This window comes from Prinia subflava, chromosome 4, assembly GCF_021018805.1.
Source record: "Prinia subflava isolate CZ2003 ecotype Zambia chromosome 4, Cam_Psub_1.2, whole genome shotgun sequence".
NCBI lineage: Eukaryota > Metazoa > Chordata > Aves > Passeriformes > Cisticolidae > Prinia > Prinia subflava.
The window spans coordinates 17,459,218-17,481,606 of NC_086250.1; the positions used below are offsets into that span (position 1 = coordinate 17,459,218).

Here is a 22,389-nt window from a genome sequence, read left to right on the forward strand (position 1 = left end):
ACTAGAGTGTGCACCATCCCAGAGCCCATTGAACAGAACATTACAATCTGGGTAAGGATTTTTATACTTTTAAATCATCATGAATAAAGTCTCTTAAATAACAAAGTGAGCTCCACTGCAGGAGGGAAAATACTAAATTATTAATACTTTACTGTGCATGATGAATTCTTTAGAGAAAATCAACATAAAAACTACATTTGATTGTATAAGAGAGGACAAAGCTTGGTCCCTAGGCTTTGGTTTACTGAGAACATTATATAAATTGGTCTCTCGAATCAAAGACCCAAAGCTAGACTTGTATAACCAACCAAAATACAAAGAACAACAATTTGGATAGAATTTACATGGAAATCACTGTGACCAAATAAGCATGCTCCCATTAATGGCTCCTGCAGAGAGCTATTTCTCATGTAAGAAACATGGAACCAAGTTGCTGCAAATAATTGAAACTAAAGCAGCAGCTAGTGTGCTAAACTGCTATGTGCTCTTGGCTTGGTGCTTGACCACAAAAATTGCCCTTCCCACATTTGGGCAAGGCTGTGTGCTTTATTTATATTGTGAGATACAAGACCCCTTCATTTTCCCTGGAGGCAGGAATCATATCTGGGGACATATGCCTTGTCAGTGCTAACCTTTGTGAATAAGCAGTTCTGGTCAGCTGTATTCTCTATAGTATGGTGTGCTCTTTCAAAGAGCAAAGTTCAGACTTCTACGGGAATCTGCAAATAGGCAGAACTCTGGAGCTTGTGTATCAGCCCACACAGGGAATTAGCACTGAATGGCAACGTACTGCATCTGGCATAATCGGTAACCTTGCTCTAGACAATTACGTGCAGGGGCATGCAAATTGTTACATCTGAGAAGAAAAAATATGCCTCTTCAAAAACGAGCAAGCTCCATCTCCTGTATCAAGTAATACTATGCAAAGCAGCTGGTTATGGCAATCATGGCTACACTCTAAGCATTTTGGGAGTTTACTCTGGACTACCCTGACCTCATCTCTTGGACTGGCAGCTCATTAGGCCTGGGAATGCAGTAGCTATGTTCCTAGAGTGTATATTCCTGTTTAGCTTCATCGAAAAAAGATACAGCCTACAGACTGAGAGGTTGCTACACACAGCAAAGTACAGGTTTGATGAAGATATTAGCCCATTTCCACTGGAAAGACTGTTTAAATTAATCCAAAAGAAACCAAACATGACATTCCTTTCAATATTCTAGAATTATTCCAGATTGCCTAGACAATTAACGCTCACTTTGCCTTCAGAGTGCAAACCAAACATTTCTGGGAGATCAGTAAGTGAATGACATTTTTAGTCCATTCCAAGACAGGCACTAAAAACCTGTTTTTAGAGACTGGTTATAATTATTGGTTTGTATTCAAGGCAAATATGGCAAACAGAAGGAAATGACATGCCTACATAACTGTGCTAGCTCTCCTTTGTTAACAAGATGACTACAGTTCTGCACTATACTTGGCAGGAATAGAGCCCAGGTAAACAACTCCTCACTTTGTGAACACTGGAGGTGAGAAACTTACTTTACTCAGGCCTCTCTGAGCCTAACAAGACTTAAAATCACCCCTACCTTTAAAAAAAACCCAATTTGTAGCCAGCAGATAAAGAAACAGAGAAGGAAAAGAAGCAGTAGGATGAGCTAGAGCATTGCCTACGTTTCTTTTAAATGGATCATTGTGGCAACTGAAATGCAGGAGTTATGTGGTCAGAATGTACTCTTGGAAAGGAATAGCAATAGATACAAATCACCTTCATCTGTAAAATGTTTCAAGACTAGCATTTCCTTTTATGAGTAAATAATCCAGTAAAAGTAGTACAGTGTTGAGAGGAAAGTAGAAATCTACTCTTTATCTACAAATACAAATTATGCTATAGCTTTACAGGCAGCTGAGATTACCCAACAGCTTTCTGTGACCAAAAGAGGAGGCTTCACTTTCCCTGGCCCAAGGTACCTGGATCTACTTTCCTCTTTGCTCTGCCTTTTGACACTTGTCAGACCTCTTCTTGCATCCAAACTCATTAAACTGGCAGAAAACTCTGGTTTTCTGAAGACAGAAGCAAGATTCTTTCCATGTAGTACAAGAGCTTGAAAGCACAATGAATATGTAAAACTGATTTAGTAACAAAATAATCTACACCTAACTCCTATTACAAAATACCTGCATAAAGCAGGTCAAAAAGTTCTTCCTTTAAAATAAAATTGCTTGCAATATAAACTGTATGCTTTCTGGAATGGCAAAATGAAAGCTTCAAAAATAGCTGAAGTTTCTACGTTTTCAAAGATTTTAGATAAATAAAAACATAACAAATTATTGATATAACCCCTGACATAACAGAGAGAGGAGTCAGAGTCAGTCAGACAGAGAAAATCAGAAGTACTTTTGGTTCAAATTTGTCTTACCCTTTAACACACAGTTTAGAAATACGTGACAATAAGTTATCTTTTAAATAACAATATAATAAATTATCTTTTAAATACAAAAAAGTTTAAAGAGTCAAATCAGAAAATGAAAACCATCTCACAACTTGACACCAATCATGAAACAGGATACCTGGGATTTTTTCGTATGTCATCCAGCTGACCAACTACGTGAGAAACATTTGTGCGAATCATTTTGAAGGCAATTTCCTCTTCTCCCATGATTTCAAACCTTATTGTTGAAATAATATTTATACATTAATAAAACAGCCTAAAGTCTGGTTCACTAAGTATCAATCCTGTATTTAACATTATTGAGCAGTATTTCTAATCTGACTGGCCAACCTTCATTCAAATTTGCCATTTGATCTCTACCAATACATTTAAATTTTTCAGCTAATGCTCTTGCACAGAACCACTTTCCTGTAGATTTATTAGTAACCACCTATCAATCATAGATCTGAATTGTAAGAGAAAGCATATAAAATATGAGCATTTGACTCCAGGTTAAGAGTCTTACTAGTGATAGATACTGCACGTACATTTTTTACCACTCTTATCTTAATGAAGGCTTCTTCAAGTATCACCTAAGAACCTCCTCCACTGAAAAAGCTCACATCACTGTCACTCCTCCATATAATAGGAAAGGTACAAGGCAGTCAAGAATAAAATGCTTTTTCTGTTCTGTTCTTTTTTTAAACTTCAGTAGAAGGAAGGATGAAGAAGATTTACAACTTCTAGGTACAGGAAGGCTCTTTCCTTCTTTGTATGCCGCTTGAACTGCACTTACTCTCCAGCCATCCAAAAATACTCTGGCTTACTTTTGTACAGCACAAATTAGGAAATGGCCCAAGATGACAAAAGTAACATGGAAGTATTTAGTCTACTAAGCAAACTACGAAAAAACCCATATCACTCTGCACAATGAAACATACATAAGTCAAGAACAGTATGTTTTTCTTTAGTTCCACTGTTAGAAGAGGTTATGACTTGTGGGCACACACATGCAGGGTTATGTGTGTATTTATCCCTCCTCCTATGGTTTTACACTAAGCATCTCTTTTCACAGGACTGCCACAACATACCTGTATTTGTTTTTGTCCTTGTAAGCCTTACGAATCCTGTCAGTCACAGGTTTGCAATTAGTCACTAGGTTTTTGGTTACTGGAGGCTGGAAGAAAACACTGTTTAGATTAGAGGTTACTGAAAATTACAGAGTGTTATAAAGGTGTACTTTGTAAGAAAACTTGTATTACAGCTAGAGAGGCCTGTGTATTTTACTTTCTCGGAATCAAAAGCTATAGTTTTGTTATCAACTGTGGAGGGAAAAAAAAACAATACTGGTGCATAACATCACAATTTCCTGTTTTATAAATAATATATGAAAAATACAGATTCCTTTTTGGCAAAAACATTGCAACTTCATTCTCAGTAAAATACTGAAAAATTCTAACTCACTTGACAGCTGTCTGATATTCCTCTGACAAAGGCCACCAGTAAAACTGGCCAGGCAACCTCTGTACAACAGAGATTTTTGGATTTTATGGTGTTTTTTGAATACATGAGTTATAATTCAGATAAATACTTATCAAGAAGCTCCAGTAAGATAGGTATTTGGCTTACTGTCTTTTTGGTTTGCAATAGTAAATTGTCTTAATAAAGATGACTTTTTAAAGCCCAATTATAATAACATGCTAAATATCAGCTCTTCTCTGCTTGTAAAGAAAATTAAGAGTTAGTAAGTCAGGAAGCAGCCTGTAAAATTTTCATTTTGCAACACTTAGTTTATGTACATACAAGTAGCAATTTTTGTGAATACTTTCCTTCTAGAAATCAAACCAGCTTTTAAAGTAAAGTAAATACATACTCAGGAAAGAAAATAAGCATCTTTTGTGATCAGTGTTTCTTACCAGATTTGGATCATAATATGCTTCCTGAGTAGGAGGAATAACATGGATCTGAGTGACGTTGGCAGGGAGAGCCTTAGAGCAATTTATTAGCATTTGTTCTAGACCCGTCAAATCCTAACAGAAAGAAAGGAGGGAAAAATATTTAAATCCTACTGATTTTCTCACTGACATAGTTCTAAAACCTCAGGGTGCACAAATGTATTTAATAACATATACATAACAAATTTCCATGCTACTGTCCACAAAAGAAGACTTAATATTCAACAAACCCCATTTCAGTAACTGCTAAGTCAGTGGGACACCCTATAAAGCAAATGCTTGGTACAGAGTTTAATTGAGACCAGATAAGGTATGACTTAATGTCATTTTTATTTAAAATTAAAAGCACACCTTTACTAATAATGTCAGGACAGTACAGAGTTCCCAAATCAACACTGGCATATTAAATTCCAAATCAAGCAAACAGAAGAGTTAACTGCAAGGACAGGAAGATTTTCTGATTAAGGTACAGGCCAGGAACACACTAAAGCAGGACTGTGTTCTGACTTCACCTATGACTTTGTGCCCTGTGTCACGAACAAACTGTTTCATTGGTTTGTGTCATTTCCTCTTTGTAAAGCAAAACCAGTACACTTTGTTCTCTACCTTTATTTTTAAGAATTCAAGTCCTACAAAAACCATGTTGCCATTTATGAGGTTCCTAGTAGCACAGAAGCACGAGTCTTTGTATATGATCATGCTATTTACAAGTATGACTTCCTTGCTATCCTTTTTCTCAGTTCTTTCTTTAGGCCACAAGTTCCTCAGAGCAAGAACTATCTTTTACTGTGTGCAGAAACTACAGTAAGCACAGCAGGATCCAACTCATGGCAGTGAACTTTTTCTGGACAAACTCACACTGCTTTCCTGAGCTCAGACAGCAGTGAGCCATTTTTCTGAAGCTGCTACAATTCAGTTTAATTGCAGGCTCCACAGAACAATCAACAATGGTAAGTAAAACACAATGCTCTGTTTTCCAGATAATATTTGAAAATTGCCAAAAGTTACTGACACTACAAGCAAGGATAAAAATTTGACTCATTTTATCTTAGCCATTTTGGACTTTAAAACTGAAGTTGTTCTAAAAGTGAATCAGTAAGGAAAGAGTACCTGCAAACTTAATGGTAGTTCATGGATCCTGGTGGCCAACGTGCGAATCTCTCGGTCAGACAGGATGCCTGACTGGTCTGTATCAACCTCATCAAAGATCTGAGAAATGTTCAGTGGCTGAACTGCACTCATAAGATAGTAGAAATATGAAAAAGCAAACTGCATATCTTCAGAGTGACGCACTTTGTGGAATGATGTCTTGTCGAACTCCTCAGGAAACCTAGATAAGAATGGAAACTCTTTTAGCACTCTAATTTCTTGAAGAAAACATTCCTTACCTAAAAATAAATTCTTATCCAGACTTTTCAAAGTGCCTCAAAACATCTCATTATATCCCAGCTATCATGTTGTAAAAATTTTCTTATTTCGTTTTCCAAAATATAATTGTAATGAGTTGCTATTAACACACTGGAAAAAAGCTACAGCAAAGCAACAGAAAGGTAGAATTTCCTCCAGTTTTACATTACTCCAAGCAAAACCACACTCACATATCCTGGAGCTCTTGCATAACAGTACGGTCAATCATGTGAGGCATATGAGCAGGGACTTTACGAGATGTAAATCCAAACTTGCTGTTTAACAGCTTATTCACATATCGGAGGGAATCAGCAAATGTGTCTTTCAGCTGCCTTCCAAAATGTTTACCTTCAGTAAAGTATGACATTTGTTTGAGTAATGACTCTTCTTCCTAAAGAGCAGGACAGGCATAAATCTAGGTTACAGCACTGAAAAAGTCAGAAAACACTAGACACACAGGAAAAAATCCATTTCAGCCAGCTGCCAACTCTTTCCACATCTGAAAATGGGAAGAGAACTTTTTAATATTTTTCATATTCCTTAGATCTTCTGTTAAAATGAAATGAAAGAATCTTTTCCTTAAGTTTTCATGCTTTGAGGAAAACTATAAAAGCCTGTCTTAATATTTGTGCTCTGAAACCTCACACAGACTAAGGGCCCTATTTGTCATCAGATTTATTTATACTACTGCTTTTTTTGCAGATTATCCATCCATATTTGAGAAATAGAAATCCTATAATATAAAGATTCTTCATTCCATCTCAGATGAACAGAGATAGTCTTTTTAAAACATAGCCCTTTGCTATGTGAAATAGGGCAAAGCAGCTGCTACCAACTGAAGCACAGTATCTTCTCTTCTAGAGCTTTTCAAAACTGCCAAAATGCTTAGGATAGAAGCAGAGGAAATTTCTTATACATTTTCTTGATACAATCTAGATAAGCAGTTTCTCTGCAGACTTTCAATTTAACTTTTAGAATTTAAGTATTTATCATTATACCTATTTTCTGCATTTTTAAAATATGAACTGAATCCATACCTGCATAAATGCAATCAGAACAAAATTTAAGCTTTTTGTTACAGTGCTATATGTGTCTGAGCAATAGCCCTGTGACAACATACAAATGAATTTGACCAAGAAAAGGTAGTAGAAAGGGAACAGAAATAGTTATTTGGCTTTTACTACCTAGCTAAGAGAGGCCCAGATCATAAACAAATCACATTTTATGTGAAAAGCATCTTTCAAAAAAATCCCAGCATTTGCCTCGAAGGCAAAGCACATTTCAAATCTATAAATCATATTAACAGTATTCCAAGAAATGCAGAAAGATGTAACTATTCCAGTAAAGAATGACATTATACTCACATCAAGAAGGTCTTGGAAGTACTTCTTTTTCTCCCATGGCAAAAAGCCTTGGTAACTTCCAGCATAAGACTGTAGTTTTCTTCCCACTAGCCCCTCCTTTATATTTGCATCCACCTGCTCATGCCCTTTTACTCCTTCCATCGCCTGTGCACCTTCTCCAGTATCAAAATTCCCAGTACGTTTTGATTTCTGTGTTTCCCTTAATATGAGCGCATTCAATACTTTTTCTCGAGTTTCATTTTTTTTCCCCATGGTCTGGGAGGGAAGTATGGCTTTACGCTGTCCTTTATAAATATATTTATTTGTACTTATTGTCACAACAGTCTCCTTTGTTCCCATAAGCCTCGAAGGAAATTCTTCTTTTGCTTTTACTGGGGTTTTTTTGCCGTCATTTACATCTTTAGAAGGCTTCTCCCAGCTGCTCTGGTTCTTCTGATCTTCTGAACGATTATGCATGTCCTTTTTTTCCAGGCCTACAATACTCTTTGCTGTGGTTAAAAACTGGAAAGGTTTCAGGAGAGCAGCCTTGGATAGGTTATATCCTTTCTGAGTTATATCACCATTTAGTAGTTTTAAGTCCAGTTTCTGCAGTGCTAGCTGGACATCCTCAGGAAGAAGAGACACGTTTACTGATGGGATTATCAGCTCTTCAGGTACACTCTCTTTTGTGCCATTTCGACGTCTCCTGACTCTTGGAAAGCGTTTTTCTTCTGGAATATCCTCAAATATCATTTCAGCTTCTGGTACTGAAGTTACACTTTTAAAATCAGAGTTAGATTTTTGCATGGAAGTTGTGTTCTGTTTTGGTTCCTCCCTAGTATCAACTTCAACAGCTATTTGCATTTTAAATTCTTCATCGTTTTTATTTAGGAATGTAAGGTTAAAATAGATCACAGTTGTGTTCATGCCACTATGCATGATCAGGTGGATAGTTTTCCATTTATTAGCAACTGAAGCATGTCGGATAATTGGACTGTCACTGTATGAACCCTCAATTCCTTTCTTGGCTATTTCACTGAAGCTGAAGTAGGGCAGACATTCACCTTTGGGAATAACATAGTAGGTCTGATTAAGCTGAAGTATCACCTTGTACATCTCTTCAAAGTGATCTGGAAAAAAAACCAAACAAGAAATAAAACAAATTTCTGTCAATTTTCAGCATGACATTTATCTTTCATTCTTTTTTTAATAGTAATATGCCCAGCTACAGCCACTATATTAACAGGGAGACATGCTTTCTGAAAGAACACTTACTCTAGTTACCAGCTTCTTGCTCACTTATCTACAATAATGGATGAGTGGAACATACTCAGATATCTAAAGTTACCAGAAACCAGGCTAATTCTTAAAGTCAGTATAATTCATCACTCTTGCAGTCTCTACCTGAAGAGCCTAAAGTGTCTTATTATCATGTCACTTAAAGTTATATATCAGTCATAAGTAGCTTGCCTGTATTACATTTTCGCCACATTTTAGGAGAGTAATGTTACAACAGCTGGAGTTCTCTGCTACGGTGCTACATCTTGATTTGAAATTTTCAAAATCAGATAGGCCAAAAGGAACCTCTCCCTCCCACAGCCAAACACAGATTATCTGTCATCTCCTAGATAAACAAAGTCTCACTGCTAGCAATAGAATCACCAGAAACACATCTGTCCCAGGTGAAATGCAGGGGAGCCTCTGCTCTTCCAAACAGGACTAATTCTTCTCCTGCATCTACCAGACAGCACTTCCAATCTCTTCGTTCACTCCTTGCTGATCTTCCATATCCAAATGAACTTCAGACAAGTTCACTTGTGACTGAGACTTGCCTTTGGCAAGAGCCCAGAGGCAGACTTGAATTCACACTGTCAGCATCAGAGAGGTTCTTTTAACTTTTTAACTGGTACAGGCATCACCAATTCAACTGTCCTTAGTCAGGAAAAGATGCTTGTACAGGACACCTTAGCCCAATCTGAGAGTAATGATGAATCAAGAAAGGTCAGGCAATTCAAGAGAATCCTCGTAGGAAGTTCATGAGCAATGCTTTGTACATACCCTGGCCACAGTCACCAGCATCAAATCCACATGAGACGACATTGCAGGCCTGGTCACAGAATTTGTCTGCTAGCCAGGAGTTAGCACAGCCTTGGTTACAGTATGAAACACCACTAATTCCTGCTCCAAACTGCCATGGTGGGCCATTCCCAATGCCTCCAACTGCACCTCCACCAGCAACATAGCGATTACCCCCACTGTTACCTAGAGAAAAAAGAAAAAACAAACCCACCAGAAGTAAGAATTTAAAATAACCAAAAAAGGCACATTTACGCCACTAAAGCCAGACTAAGACTAAACAATAATCAGAGAAATTAAAAAGGGGCAAATCCTAACTAGACTTCTGTGAGTTGTGCATACTACAGACTTTACACTCAGGGTAGAAGATTAGGAATCAAGTGAAAAAGGTGTCTGAAGTGCCAACACATTTTGTCTCAACTTCAAAAGACAGGCAGAAGACTGATGTACTACTCCTTGTGCTTGCAGTCTTGACTTTACAGCCTCCTAGAAAGGTATCACTTCCTCAATCCAGAAGTATCACTTGGTTTTATTACACTGCAGTCCTGAAAATTTCATCTAGTGCAGCTTCACAATCCATTATTATTTGGATTTTGAGTCCGAGTATTGTATGATACTGTATATTATTAATATATAATAATTTAAATTTCAAACCCCCTTCTTTCAGCTAGTCAAATTTGATACCTAAAGAAAGATTGTTCTATGCCCTACAATTTCCTGTCATTTTCCATAGAAATTTGTAGTTCGCAAGGAATAAGGTTTTAATCTGCAACTCAACTTTTTTATTATCTTTTATTATTGAAGGAGGCAAATTCTGTAGTTATATGAAAAAGACAAATTACGGAATTATTCTTGTAAGGAAAAATAGACAGTTCATGTTTTCTAAATTCAACATTGCTGTCTTACCAATGCAATCACCTCCATCCCAATCACATGCTGAGTTATTACAGGCTTTGTCACAGTAACCATCTTTAATCCATGAACCAGGACATCCCTCGGCACAGTTTGGCACTGGCCAAGTCAAGTAAACCTGGAACAACATTACAGTCTGAGACAAAGACTGGCAAACAGAAGTCAAATGGGCTTGTTTCTTTGAATGTGGAGATTTACAATAATGTCTCCCCGTGTACAGTGCCTTTAGCTTCCACAGAGCTTGGCAAACAGCATTCACACCCCATAGCCTGTGAAGTAAATGTTATCTCTTTCAAAAGGAAGGAAGAACTGAAGAATTCCCAAGGCCATACAGTAAAGTAGTAACAGCCAGAAATGGCAAGTAGGACTTCCCAAATCTACTTCTGCAAACCATGTTCCAAGGGTGAACTTAAACTCTGAAATAGCTCTGCTCTTCACTCATTCTCCTGACTCAAAATGTTTCTCCATTACTAACCAGTCATGAGATAAGCAGCACATGTTGAACATAATCCCTGAAGCATCTCATCCTCTATGACTTAAATAACCCTAAGAATTGGCAGGATAAAAAAAAAGTGTGTGTGTGTGTGCGTGTGTGTTCTTTCAACTGAGGAGGCATTAAAAACCCCACACATTTTCCTTTAGACTTTGTTTCAAGATTTTAGCAGCACATTTCTTAAGTAATACTTGCTGATCAGGTTATCACAAACACTGCACCTAGCTGACTTCATCATCATGACTGGGATGAATAACTAAAGAACAATACAAATGCTGTAACAATATGGTTTTGCAGTTATATGTCTCCATCCTTAGAGATTTAAAACAACTAAAAGCCTCCTAAAAATCCCCAAATACTGAAACAGTTATTTTAATAAAGCTTAAACTAATTTTGCTCAACCCTTTTGTATGCAAGCATGCATATCTGCCTGCATGAAATGTTTAATTTATTGGTCTCTAGTACCTTGTGTACCCATTGCTGTAACAGAAATAATAATATATAAAGCTTCAATTTTTTTCCTCTATGTCATTCTTGTAGATCAAGCTAATGGATGAAAACCCTTCTGGCAGCCAGAGTGCTTATGCATAACTATTGCTAATGCTTCCTCAGCCTGCTTTCCTTGCTTAAACCCCAGTTGTTGATAATGGCTTTGCGGAAAGACTAAATTACTTTACACTCATAAATGTGGAACAATACCTATTATTTTAGCAAACAATTAAATATATAGTATATATACTATATAATTATATATAAATTGGGCATAGATATTACAGGTGTCTGAAGAGAGGCAATTAATGGTAAACTTGAATATTAGATCAGTTCAAATGTCATCTGACCTCAGTGTTTCCACAGAAAAGTTGATTCTTGTTTGTTTTGTGTATTTCCCACAAAACAAAAAGAATTTACAAGGAAGGAAGACTGGCAACTGCCAAACACCGCATCAGTCTTACCAGTGTTCCAAAAAAAAGTAGAAGAATTAGCAAATAATACTGAAACTAAAGTGAATACCGAGGAACTATTATAACCACCCAAACATAGGAGTGAACATGAAAAAGAGCAATCCTACAAACACAGCACACATATGAATACAGAGAAGAGCCTTCCACACCCTCAACCTTAGCCAATAGTTCTCTAGTTAAGAACAATGAACCTTTAGAGATAAAAGGGGAGTGAGTGGTCTTCCTTCCAAAGTAGCATTCCTTTGGCTTTTACCATTCGAGTAGAAAAGTTCTACTTCCACTAAAATATCTTTTCATAATGACTTACCTTTTGACCTTTAGAGTGACTGTAAAAATCATCAGGCCAAACATCCTTCCCAAACATAACATCATCATTGAGATAAATAAACTTCTGAGAAAGGCCACTGATACGATGAATATGACTTTCAATAGCTGGTGAACTGAAGGTGGGCAAGTGACTCACATTCTGAAATATTTCCTAGAACAAGAAAAATCCCCAACCAAAAACTGTTTCAGTCAGGCACACAAATACTTCATATTTATCTACTAAAAAAAAACTTTTCAAGAATGAGGATAGATACAAAAGAAAAAAAAAAATTAAAGCAAAAAAAAACCCCAAAACTTGAATATCTCTTTTTCTACACACAAAACCGTTTTCAGTTCTGCTGCTTAACTAAGAAACTGCATCTGGTTTCAGTCACAAACTTTTACACACTCTTTTTTCAGTGAGTACTGAACCAGGCTCAAAGTAGACATTTAGATTTCTCATGAATTTCAGGCTGCACAAAATTTGTAGCAAATTGAACTTGCTGCAGCATTGAAAAAGGAACTTCACTAGCAGACAGCAGAAGTTGAGTAAGTATCTCTTTAGCAGTTCAGTTGTGCAGAATTCCTATGGCATGTCCAGATACCAAAATTACTTCTTCCAATTTGTAATAAGATACTAGAGAATTTGGTTTCACTTATTCAGGAAGCTTGAAGGATTCCTCTTCTCTTTTTAAATAATATTTTTAGAAAGCATAGCTACTTTTTTTGTAGCCATCTTTTTAGTTCCAGTAATTGTAATCCATCCTGTCTCAACACAATCTTATTAGGTTATTACTGGTTCTGAGACTGTTTATAGATTCAGATTACATTTTTTTCTCCCCGGGTTTTTATAAATAGACTCTATAAGGAAATTAGACATGGGTATATGTTAGCTGAAGCCTTAGTATTTGGAAGAGTGTACTAAATACAGGCTTGATAAATATTCAGCTATCTGTTCAGCCAAAATGTAAGGACATACACGATAAAACCCTGTGTGAGAGAGGGAAGAGGTTGTCACTTCTTCCAAATAAACTCATCTTTTTGCTGCAAGAGGATAACTGCCTTTCAAATCAAACAGGGTATCTTTGCTGGCCCTTTCACAATGGTACTTTTGTTGCGTTTTACCTGGTGTGTCACAATGGTTATCCGAGGGTTATCCAGGTTAAGCCAGGAGGGGATCTGCCCGTTGGTGACGATGAAAATGTGCCGCACCCAAGGGGCGTGTCTCTCTATTGATCGCAGCGAGTACCGCAGCTCCTCGTTGTCCTCGAAGCGGCTGGCAGAAACATCTTCATCCTGCTTGGACTGCAGAAAGAAAAAAATCCTTTCTTAGACTTTAAATAGAACACTAAAGTTGTGACCCAGCTAGGTAAGGACAGTGTGCTTTGGCATATGGATGCATTACCACTTCAGGAGTTAGACATTCAAAAATAAAAAAGTAGGTTGATAATAACCATTATTCTTACAAAGAATCATATCCTTCCAAATTATCAAGGTGAACAACACAGTGTTCTGACATCACTGGCTGATCACCTGGTATCATTAGGATGTCTGCTGACCATGCTGAAAGAAGTTCTTGAAGAATGGAGCAGAAAAACCACCTCCTCATCCATTTCAAACCAGTAACATCACCTTTCAGTAATCCAGTTTCAAGAGCCTGGGGCCTTTCAGTTACATTGCATCATAAGCTGTATATAAATGTCACCTAAAATAGATATACTGGAAGTGTCATGATGTAGTTGCTCTTTAATTATCCCCTGCTCTATTATTTTAAAGATTTTAAGCAGGAGAAAATGAACAAAACTTAGCCTATTATTCACTATCAAATAGCTAAATGTTTCTGTAGATTTTTATTAAATAGAAAATGTTTCTGTTAGAAACTCATCAGTTAAGTAACAAATTCAGGTTATAGGACACTGAAATATATATTTCTTGTCCCATTCATGAGAACTTAATGACCTCTCCTAAAACCAACAAGTAAGGCTGCCTAAAAGGAACTTTTCTAAAGCCCAAATGAAACAGAAAACTCAAGAAAATAGTTGAATGTTTAATAATTACCATTTTCACTGCAGATTCTACACAGTGTATGTAAATTTCCTAGTATGTTCAGTAATGCAGCTTTCAGATTCACATAAAGAGTAACAACTGAAAACATTTTAGCAACACCAGCAGCCATTGGCTAGGTGCCCATTCACAAAAATAAAGTGTAATTTCAACATGGGAAAACGTAAAGTTTGAGCTCAGGGTTGGCATTACCTAGTAAGATTTCCCCAAAAGTCCCAATCACAGGATATGAAGGCAGACTGCAAGCTTTTCAGGAGTAGGCACATTAAGCATGCCACTTGACATTTACCCTTAAATTAAATTCCAACAGGAAGAAAAACCCCAAGATTACAGAATATCTTATCTTTGAACAGACACCTTGTTATTTAATTTCCTGTTCTTAAACCAAACATCCTTCATTGTATCAAAAACATTTAAAGTAAACCTCCTTTCCTTATAGATATCTGTATTTCAGGACTTCAAAATTTTTGAAGAGAAGCAATTAGCACCTCCTCAGCATAAACGATGCTGCAAAGCAAAAAGTGTTTCAGAAATATATTGGGAAGGAGACAATCACGTTTGTTAAACCCTCGATCTCCCCACACAAGAAGCCTTCTTATCTGCCAGTCAGGATCAGTTAAGCCTTTCAGGACTTGACTGCACACAGCTTTATCAGAACATGTGCAGAGGGCAACATTTTTCACTTAGTAGAGAACATGAAAATTTAAATTAAATATCACACTGTTTGATCCTTCTTTCTCATTGATTTGAGAACTGGACAGTGTTCGTGTGATGTTTTCCTACAAGCTAATAAATATTTGATTCTTAATACTTCCAAGTGTCTGGAAAAAAATCCCATGTTCCTTTTCATTGACTAGTTAGCCTCTACTTGCAGTTTTGAAATGTTGTAACATTTACCTGCTGTAAGAGAATTTACCCACCTGACTGACAGAGCTGAGGTCCCACAGTAAATAAGCAGGATTAAGCGTCAATTCTTTCCCATCTATAGTCATGTTCTTCTTTGCTTGCTTGCTCAGTTCTTGGAAACCCTTGGGGTTATTCAGTTGCAACAGAGCCACGCTGGCTTCTGAATAGAGCTGCAACTATACAAGCAGAGAAAACAACTCCAGCAGCACTCTTCAATCTTTTTGTTGCATTATTTTTACTACAGTTACTTATAAGAATGACTGGTAAGCACTGTTTTTAAAGAGTGAAAATGTTGTAAAAACACAAAAAGACGTAGGAAAATGTGAACTAAAAAAACATTTAAAGATACAAAACATTATGCTTAATTTTCACTTTGCAAAGGAAATGTCTCTTTACACAATGATCCAGCAAGAGTAAACCTTTTCACGTTTTAAATATTTTGGGAGTAAATGAATAGTAAGTCCCCATCCATTCTCTGTCACTCCGATAACAAAACTGGTGTTTTATTAACACTTTACTATATGATTAAAAGAATTGTCCTTTTTGTTCCCATCTTAAACAAGGAACAATCTTCCCAGAAAATTAGGGCACTGATGTATCATCACTGTCAGAAGTGTGAAATGTTCAGAATGGTTTACAGTTAGTTCAACCTACAGCTCCGAAATCTGAGATACAAAGGGCTCCAGACCTAATCCATGTGGGTCTCCAAGTCCTTAGTGCTGGTTGCCAATATGCTGCTAAGGTCATTTCTTAGTTGTGGACTGTTTGATCTGTTTGCTGTTTTTATCTCTTGCCACCAGAAAGTCTGTATATCACATTTCATAATGCACAGGATCAGGGGCTTGCACTACTCACCCTAACAGCAAATATAGTTTACAGATCACAGGGCATCAAAGCAGCTCCCTAGGAATACGGCATAACCCAGTAAATGCTGTGTTTGCCATACAAAGTAGGATGAGCAGACCCAATCAAGCTAAAAGCAGGACTGCACTTTGATTTTCCAAGTGCATGCATTCAACAGTCTAATTAAAAATAAACACAGTTAATAATTATTATTTATTTGATGTTATGCTTAATTTTTGTTCCTTCGGGCAACATAAGACAACCACATCTACCAAATTTTCAGTGTAAATACAATTCATAAGCTATCAAATTTGAATAATTATGTTCAAAAAAAGCAAAAACATCACAGTTCCCTTCGCAACAACTCTAAGTGGTTTTATTTCTTTATTTTTTATTAAATCTGGCCCTTTCTGCTCATTTTAAAACAACACTTGTCCCAGAGTTAGCAGCCCTTCCCTAAGCAAGACCACCTGTTCCACTTGTGACATTTTAAAGCTGTTGATGCTTTGACTCATATGCTATTTGAGATCCTTCAATCTGACTTATGAGGCCTGTCATTAGAAAAATCTGATAAATCTCAGACCTTCCAGGGAATCATCTGAACTTATGGGTGGAAAGGATGGCTTCAGTAGCTCAATGGCTGAGGTATAGTTACGGACTGCATGCAGCAACCTCCAAAAATACCAGCATTGAAATGCTGCAGATTGCAAAGCTGCCAGCACCGGGTATGTGCTTTATTTAGCAATACAACAGTGTCACACAGTCTCTTAGAATCTGTCTTGTAAATCATACATACAACAAACCAAAAAAACCAAAAATTACCATCTTGGAGCTTTGAAAGCATGTAAGAACATTTAGTTTCTCTTTAACTTGCTCGCAAACTTGGCAAAATAAGTACCTGTACTACAAACTGCAAATTAGATTTATTACAAACAGCCCCACTAACACAGCATATATGCTTTAGTTTTTAAAAATTTTTAATATTCCAAGCACATACAGGAAGCAGTGGAAAAGCATGTTGCATTTCTCACCATCAGTTTAGCTAACCCCTGCAAAGAATAGATCATTTTATTAGAGTGGGGTTTTTTCCAGTAATACCTTTTGAAGAAACCAGTCTTTTCCTAAGCAGGCTGTCAATAAAATTAAACTTCAGTGAAGTTATCTGGTGAAATAACTAACTAGATTCTAATAAATTTCAAGCTCTGTTCCAAGCATTTTGTTGCTGGTACATTCAAAATAGAACTTTCTCCTGGCAGGTTTTTTAACGTCTCACAGGTATCAACCTCCTCTCTGTAGAGGTGGATGCCATCACCCATTCCCTTAAAATATTACCTTCCAGAGAACATCTTCATCCTGCCAAAGCAGGTCAGCAGATCCAAAGGTATTGTTAAAACAGAACAGGAGAACAACAGGGTAGATGCAGAGAGTCAGTGAGACCAGGTGAGCCTCTGCTAATGCAAGTGGGCTGAGAACACACCTTGCAGGCACACACCCAGATCACCACTGGGACACATTTTCATTACACACTTGAAAGTGAGACAGGAAAACAACATTATCTCCACCAGGGAACTTGAAATGCAGGTTCCCCAGCATGGAGACAGCATACTAGACCAGGTGCCAGACGAGCTCACATACCCCATGCAGAAGTAAATACCTTCACTTCCACTTTCTCAAGGTAAGAGGCCTCAAGAGCATTTTTTTTCTGAGGTGGAACTTAAGATTCCTAACCAGTCCTTAAATTATTATACCTTGTCTTCTAAATGACCAAAGCTGATTATTAAGGAAATAAGAAGCTCCCCTTTTCCCACTCCAGTGTGGATATTGGGAAAACTCATATGCCTGCATAGCAAGGGAAAGCAAGCATATGCTGAAGAGTTACAAAAAGCTTTACAAATATAAAACACTGTTGTTTTTACAAATGTCTCAAGTGCCCTTTATAAGATGATGTAGTAGGAGGGCCATTTCTGAGTCAAAACTAATGCAATGCCTTAGTTTTCTTTTTCTACAGAGCTTACTTGCTACATCTGTGTAATCATAACACCATCTCCTGGAGCCACCTGCTTGCTCCAGAAACATTTATGAGCAGCAGTAAGAATGCCAGATCCCCCCATCCTCCACTGAGGACAGCAAACACCCAGCATCACTGTGCCTGCAGTTTCCCATGCAGATTTACTTCTATTAGTAAGACAAGGTCATTAAGACATCCCTAAGTTTCTAACATAACTTGTCTATATTATATATGTGTGTGTGCATGAGGATTAAAGGAGATGATATTTTGCAAAGAGCGAGAGCTACAAGCTCTTAGTTGTCCTTGAAACAATCATGATATTAATTCTTGAAGGAAAAATCAACTTTCTCCAAAAATTTTCACTATTGTGTACAATTTCAGTGAAAAACTGTTAGCAGGACAGCCTCAAAAAACCCAAAATCAAACAAATTAAGTTCTTAAACAAATGTAGTTCTTAAGTTACAAGCATCTCCTTGGGCCGAATGTTAGTCTCCTTTAGAAATGTAGTTAAGGTGGGGGGCGGGGGAGAAGAGAAAATGAAATATTCAGTGGTTCTTCACATATAGGTCCAAGGTACTATCTTTGGAACCCTTAAAGAAACAGCTCAGCAGCCATCAGCTGCACAACCAGAGTAACACCTCCATCTAGTGGCTTTCTAACACTCGGTTAAGAATACATGGACAATAAAAAACTGTCAAGTATCACTTTCAACTTCATCTGTCATAACACACGACCTACAACAACGTGACCAGGAAACACACTCCTGCTCAACTTTCTTGAAATAAACTTCCATATCATTACATTACAGTGCAGGCCATAAGTACAAAAAATCAGTAGATTCTAAAAGATACAATTAACCTTGAAAATAGATCCATTATATCATGAATCTCCACATTTTAATCACCTCTATTTGAGCTCAGCTGCTTTGCTCAGAGATTTAGATTTTTAGAAGAGCTCTCTGGTCTAGATGAACAATTTTTGGTCTTCCTTGGTTTTAGAAGTTATTTGAACCAAACTAAAGCAACTGAACCAAACAAGCATTATCAACATTCAACACAAACGCACCAGTAACTACACTCCTCCCTTTCTCACCTTTCTTCCTTTCGAACAGCAGCATTGTTCAAAGTCTTTTATTATTATTTCTTTACTTGTGGTTTTGAAGTAAAAAACAGCCACTTAAAGCACACAGAAACCTATTAAGCATCAGGAGGCATCTCTGAGACATAAGTCTAGTTCATGCTCAGGTGCAACTTTCTTCCTCTCCATAAAGCATCTCACACGACTTCAGATTCCAGAAGTAATAACAAGTGAGGATTTGCTGCAAATGTCAGTGGAGACTGTAAATAATCAACCTTTTTTCTACCTATCTGTGCATTAACCTAGCATCTCCCTTTGGTAAGAAGAAAACCACACTTGGCTGTGTTTACCATTATTGCCTACCTACCATATCCACTGGAAGAACTGACTCTGAGCTTAGAACCTGCCAAAGGCTTCTATAGAAATAACTACATCCACACTTGATGTGAAAATCTTGATGCATAAACATAAAACATTCCTTACATTCACATACATAAGTTTCTTCGTAACATGCATGAATTGCTGCTATCAAGAGTAGAGGATTGGTTGGGAAAGAATTCACTGCTATGACCACACAGGGTATAATAATCCCAATTTAAATGCTCTAAAGCATCCATCACCAGGAAAAGAAACACAGACAGCAAAAATGACTGGAAAGAAAACCCCAGAATATTGTGGATACCTGAGAAAAAAAGAGTGTTTATATAGATATATATCTAAATAAGCAAGTTGCAGAAGAGGAGCTCTTAGGAACAATCACAGTGGCAATGTTTACACAGATAATACACCAAGGGAATCGGCAAAAATAGATGACATATGACCAATGACAAATTAAAAACACAACCAAGACAGGATAAGAAAAACTATATAGAAAGTTAATGGCATAGGATGTCACTTCCATAAAGACACACAAAGAGATGGGAAACATGTCTAAGACAACCCAGAGATGCAGCCTTTATGTTCATCTGGACAGCAAGGAACCATACAAATATCTGCCCTGGTTTAACTGCAGTGACACTAGAGATGCAAAGGCAAAAGAAAATACCCATTTAAGCTTAAATAAGGGCTTAAAAATGCTCTCTATTAATCTGTTTTAGGGCGTGTAGGCAGAGAGGCACACATGTGTTTACTTTGTGAGGTTTCTGCCATTAGCAAGGTTCCAAGTCAGCTAACACAAGTTGAGACAAGAAAGAAGAATTTCAGATTGCATTATGTTGGAGTGTGACCAGCCTATGAAAGGAATTACACAAGATAATTTCTGCAACAGAGTACATGAATTGTTAGCCCAGCCTACCAGAAGAAAAAATGAAAGAAAAGGGAAAAGGACCTCATGTTCATCTGAGCACCAAGAACAAGCTACAAAGTGAATTAGCCCATATTACAGGTGTACATCAGACTAATGAAAGTGAATTACCTATGGACTGCCATCCCATTATCTCTGCTAACTCCTTCTCCTCTACAAATCTTTGGCCTCAATCTTTTTCACCCTATCAATCACATCCATCTCCAGTACAAAAGCCAGCGCTTTTAACAAACTTCTCAAACTTCCGCCTATCCATTAAACCTGACTGTAACGTTAACCCATTAATAGCAGGGGAGAACAGAAGTGGCAGTCACACAAGTTGTTTTCTGTTGCCTTGCAGCTGCGTCAGCTGAAGTGCAATTTGCTTAAAGACCCTACAGAGCACGTGGCAAAGAGAAACGCTGCTGTCAGTTCTGTTACTGTTAGGAGAGCTAAGAGGGAAGAAAAAAGCTAAGAAGCTACATAAACAAAATTCTATCACATTAAACAAGCCAGTGCTCTAGAATTCTACAGCAAGAAAAAAAACTCCAGCAAATGGCTGAGAGAAACTGGTAAGGCTGTCTTTTACTCAGCTGCAGGCTAGCAAATGTAATGCCTAAGAACTTGCCGTCACAGAATGGACAACTGGACTTTTACAGGCAACTCTTTGAGTCACTATTTGCTACTCATCACTACTTAGGGAAGAATCAAACAAAAAACCCAGATTACTCTCAGAAATTTCCTAAGTCTCCTAGGTGAGTGAGATTCCATACCTGAGCCATTCCAAAAGACCAGCACAACTAAGGCACTCTTCCCTCCAGAGCCTTACCAGTTTTACTTTAGAGGCCAGGCTCTCCGGCAGCTTTGTTCGTAGCTGGTTTGTTTCTTTGAATGTAGCTGGAAATCCACTAAGAATGGCCAAGTCCTGCATTAATACCAGACCTGGAACTTCTTTGTCTGTAGTCTGAAAAGAAGAAAACGGGTTATAGAGACCATTTTAAAGGTAGAATAATTCACATAACAATAAGGGTTGCTCTGAAAGCTTTCACTTCTTACTTCGTGTGAGTAAGAGAATAGCATAGAAACTTTCTAAAAATGTACAGAACATTTAACACATACAAAAACTAACCAACAGATTGTCAAAGTACATACCAAGTAACCCCTCCATACTATCTGTTTGCCGTTGTCTTTTAACATTCCAGAATGGGCAGCTTCAACTAGAATACATAAAATTGCAAATCAATAACTTCTTCCAGTATAAAGTCACTTCTTTTCTGTATTGCAGTAATCAAGAAATACTTTTACGAATTAAAGATATTTGAGTATTTATAGTGTGAAAAGTTGTCTTTATAAATAGTAAATAATTCTTGGTGGTAAAATAAAGAACAGTGGTTGGACTAGTGGTCAGGCATTCCATATTAAACAAAATACAAAACTCATACCTGCTCTAAGACCCAAGATGTTAAACACATGAAAAATTTTGGTTTACAGTTGTCAATCCTTTGAACAAGGGCAGAACTTACTGCATATTATTCAAACTAGACTTCACAGCAATTAAAAGAAGATTTCTAAAACGAATCTCCCTCAGTCTAAACCCCAGCCTCTTGAGATTATCAGAGCAACACAGATATTCAGATATCAAACCTGTTTTGCAATAGCTTTTTAAAGCATAGCACTCTAATCATCTGTAATCAGTTGTCTGGGAGGTAAGCAAACAGTATCATTAATGTCATCATTTAGAGAAACCGTTTGAGGGCAAGAGAGACACTGAATCACTTGCTAAAGGCAAACAAAAAAGCAGCATCGAAGTCAGTATTGGAGAAAAAAACAAAACAACCCCAAAACTAATTCACAGCAGCTTACAAAACTTGCTCTAGAAAACTGGATGGAATCTGACAAAGAGCTTCTTACCATCCTTAGGGCTATCAAAAACAATTACAGTCACATTGGTGGAAGGATTTTTTGGTTTTGCTACAAAGAACATATTGTTAGCAGCTTGTAAAGCAGGGTGAATGGACGGCAGGTCTTTCAGCGTGAAGTTGGCAGGCAGGGCAGGATCCAGGACAAGCATGGGCACTTTGATGCAGTGTGTCAGCAAACACTCCAGATGCTTCTCACTACAGCAAAATACCAAAGGCATATATAACATCAATAGAAAATTTAAGATAAAAATCAATCTTGGATGCAAAGGGAAGTTCTGTAAAATCTGATTATTTGTAACATTTGCTGTGGCAAGGGGAAATTACTGAAGAGCATGCTTATTTTCCTGCAGAAGGCAAATATCTGACTGGTAGTTGGTTTAGTTTATTCCCATAACTGTTTTTT

At 37.3% G+C, this 22,389-nt stretch overlaps 1 protein-coding gene across 4 annotated transcripts in view; it reads right to left on the reverse strand.

Moving 5' to 3' along the window:
• Positions 1–22,389, reverse strand: part of GNPTAB (N-acetylglucosamine-1-phosphate transferase subunits alpha and beta) — a 50,048-nt gene that overhangs the window by 4,391 nt on the left and 23,268 nt on the right. For all 4 annotated transcript variants that reach the window (XM_063395690.1, XM_063395689.1, XM_063395688.1 and 1 more), the window contains exons 5-18: positions 21,976–22,181; positions 21,217–21,281; positions 20,894–21,028; positions 14,869–15,030; positions 13,010–13,189; positions 11,886–12,056; positions 10,118–10,241; positions 9,194–9,397; positions 7,157–8,265; positions 5,984–6,183; positions 5,496–5,715; positions 4,347–4,460; positions 3,522–3,607; positions 2,570–2,668 (exon numbers count right to left, since the gene is read on the reverse strand). In XM_063395690.1, the coding sequence (XP_063251760.1) occupies positions 2,570–2,668; positions 3,522–3,607; positions 4,347–4,460; positions 5,496–5,715; positions 5,984–6,183; positions 7,157–8,265; positions 9,194–9,397; positions 10,118–10,241; positions 11,886–12,056; positions 13,010–13,189; positions 14,869–15,030; positions 20,894–21,028; positions 21,217–21,281; positions 21,976–22,181 (3,075 nt within the window). The remainder of the gene's footprint in view (positions 1–2,569; positions 2,669–3,521; positions 3,608–4,346; positions 4,461–5,495; positions 5,716–5,983; positions 6,184–7,156; positions 8,266–9,193; positions 9,398–10,117; positions 10,242–11,885; positions 12,057–13,009; positions 13,190–14,868; positions 15,031–20,893; positions 21,029–21,216; positions 21,282–21,975; positions 22,182–22,389) is intronic.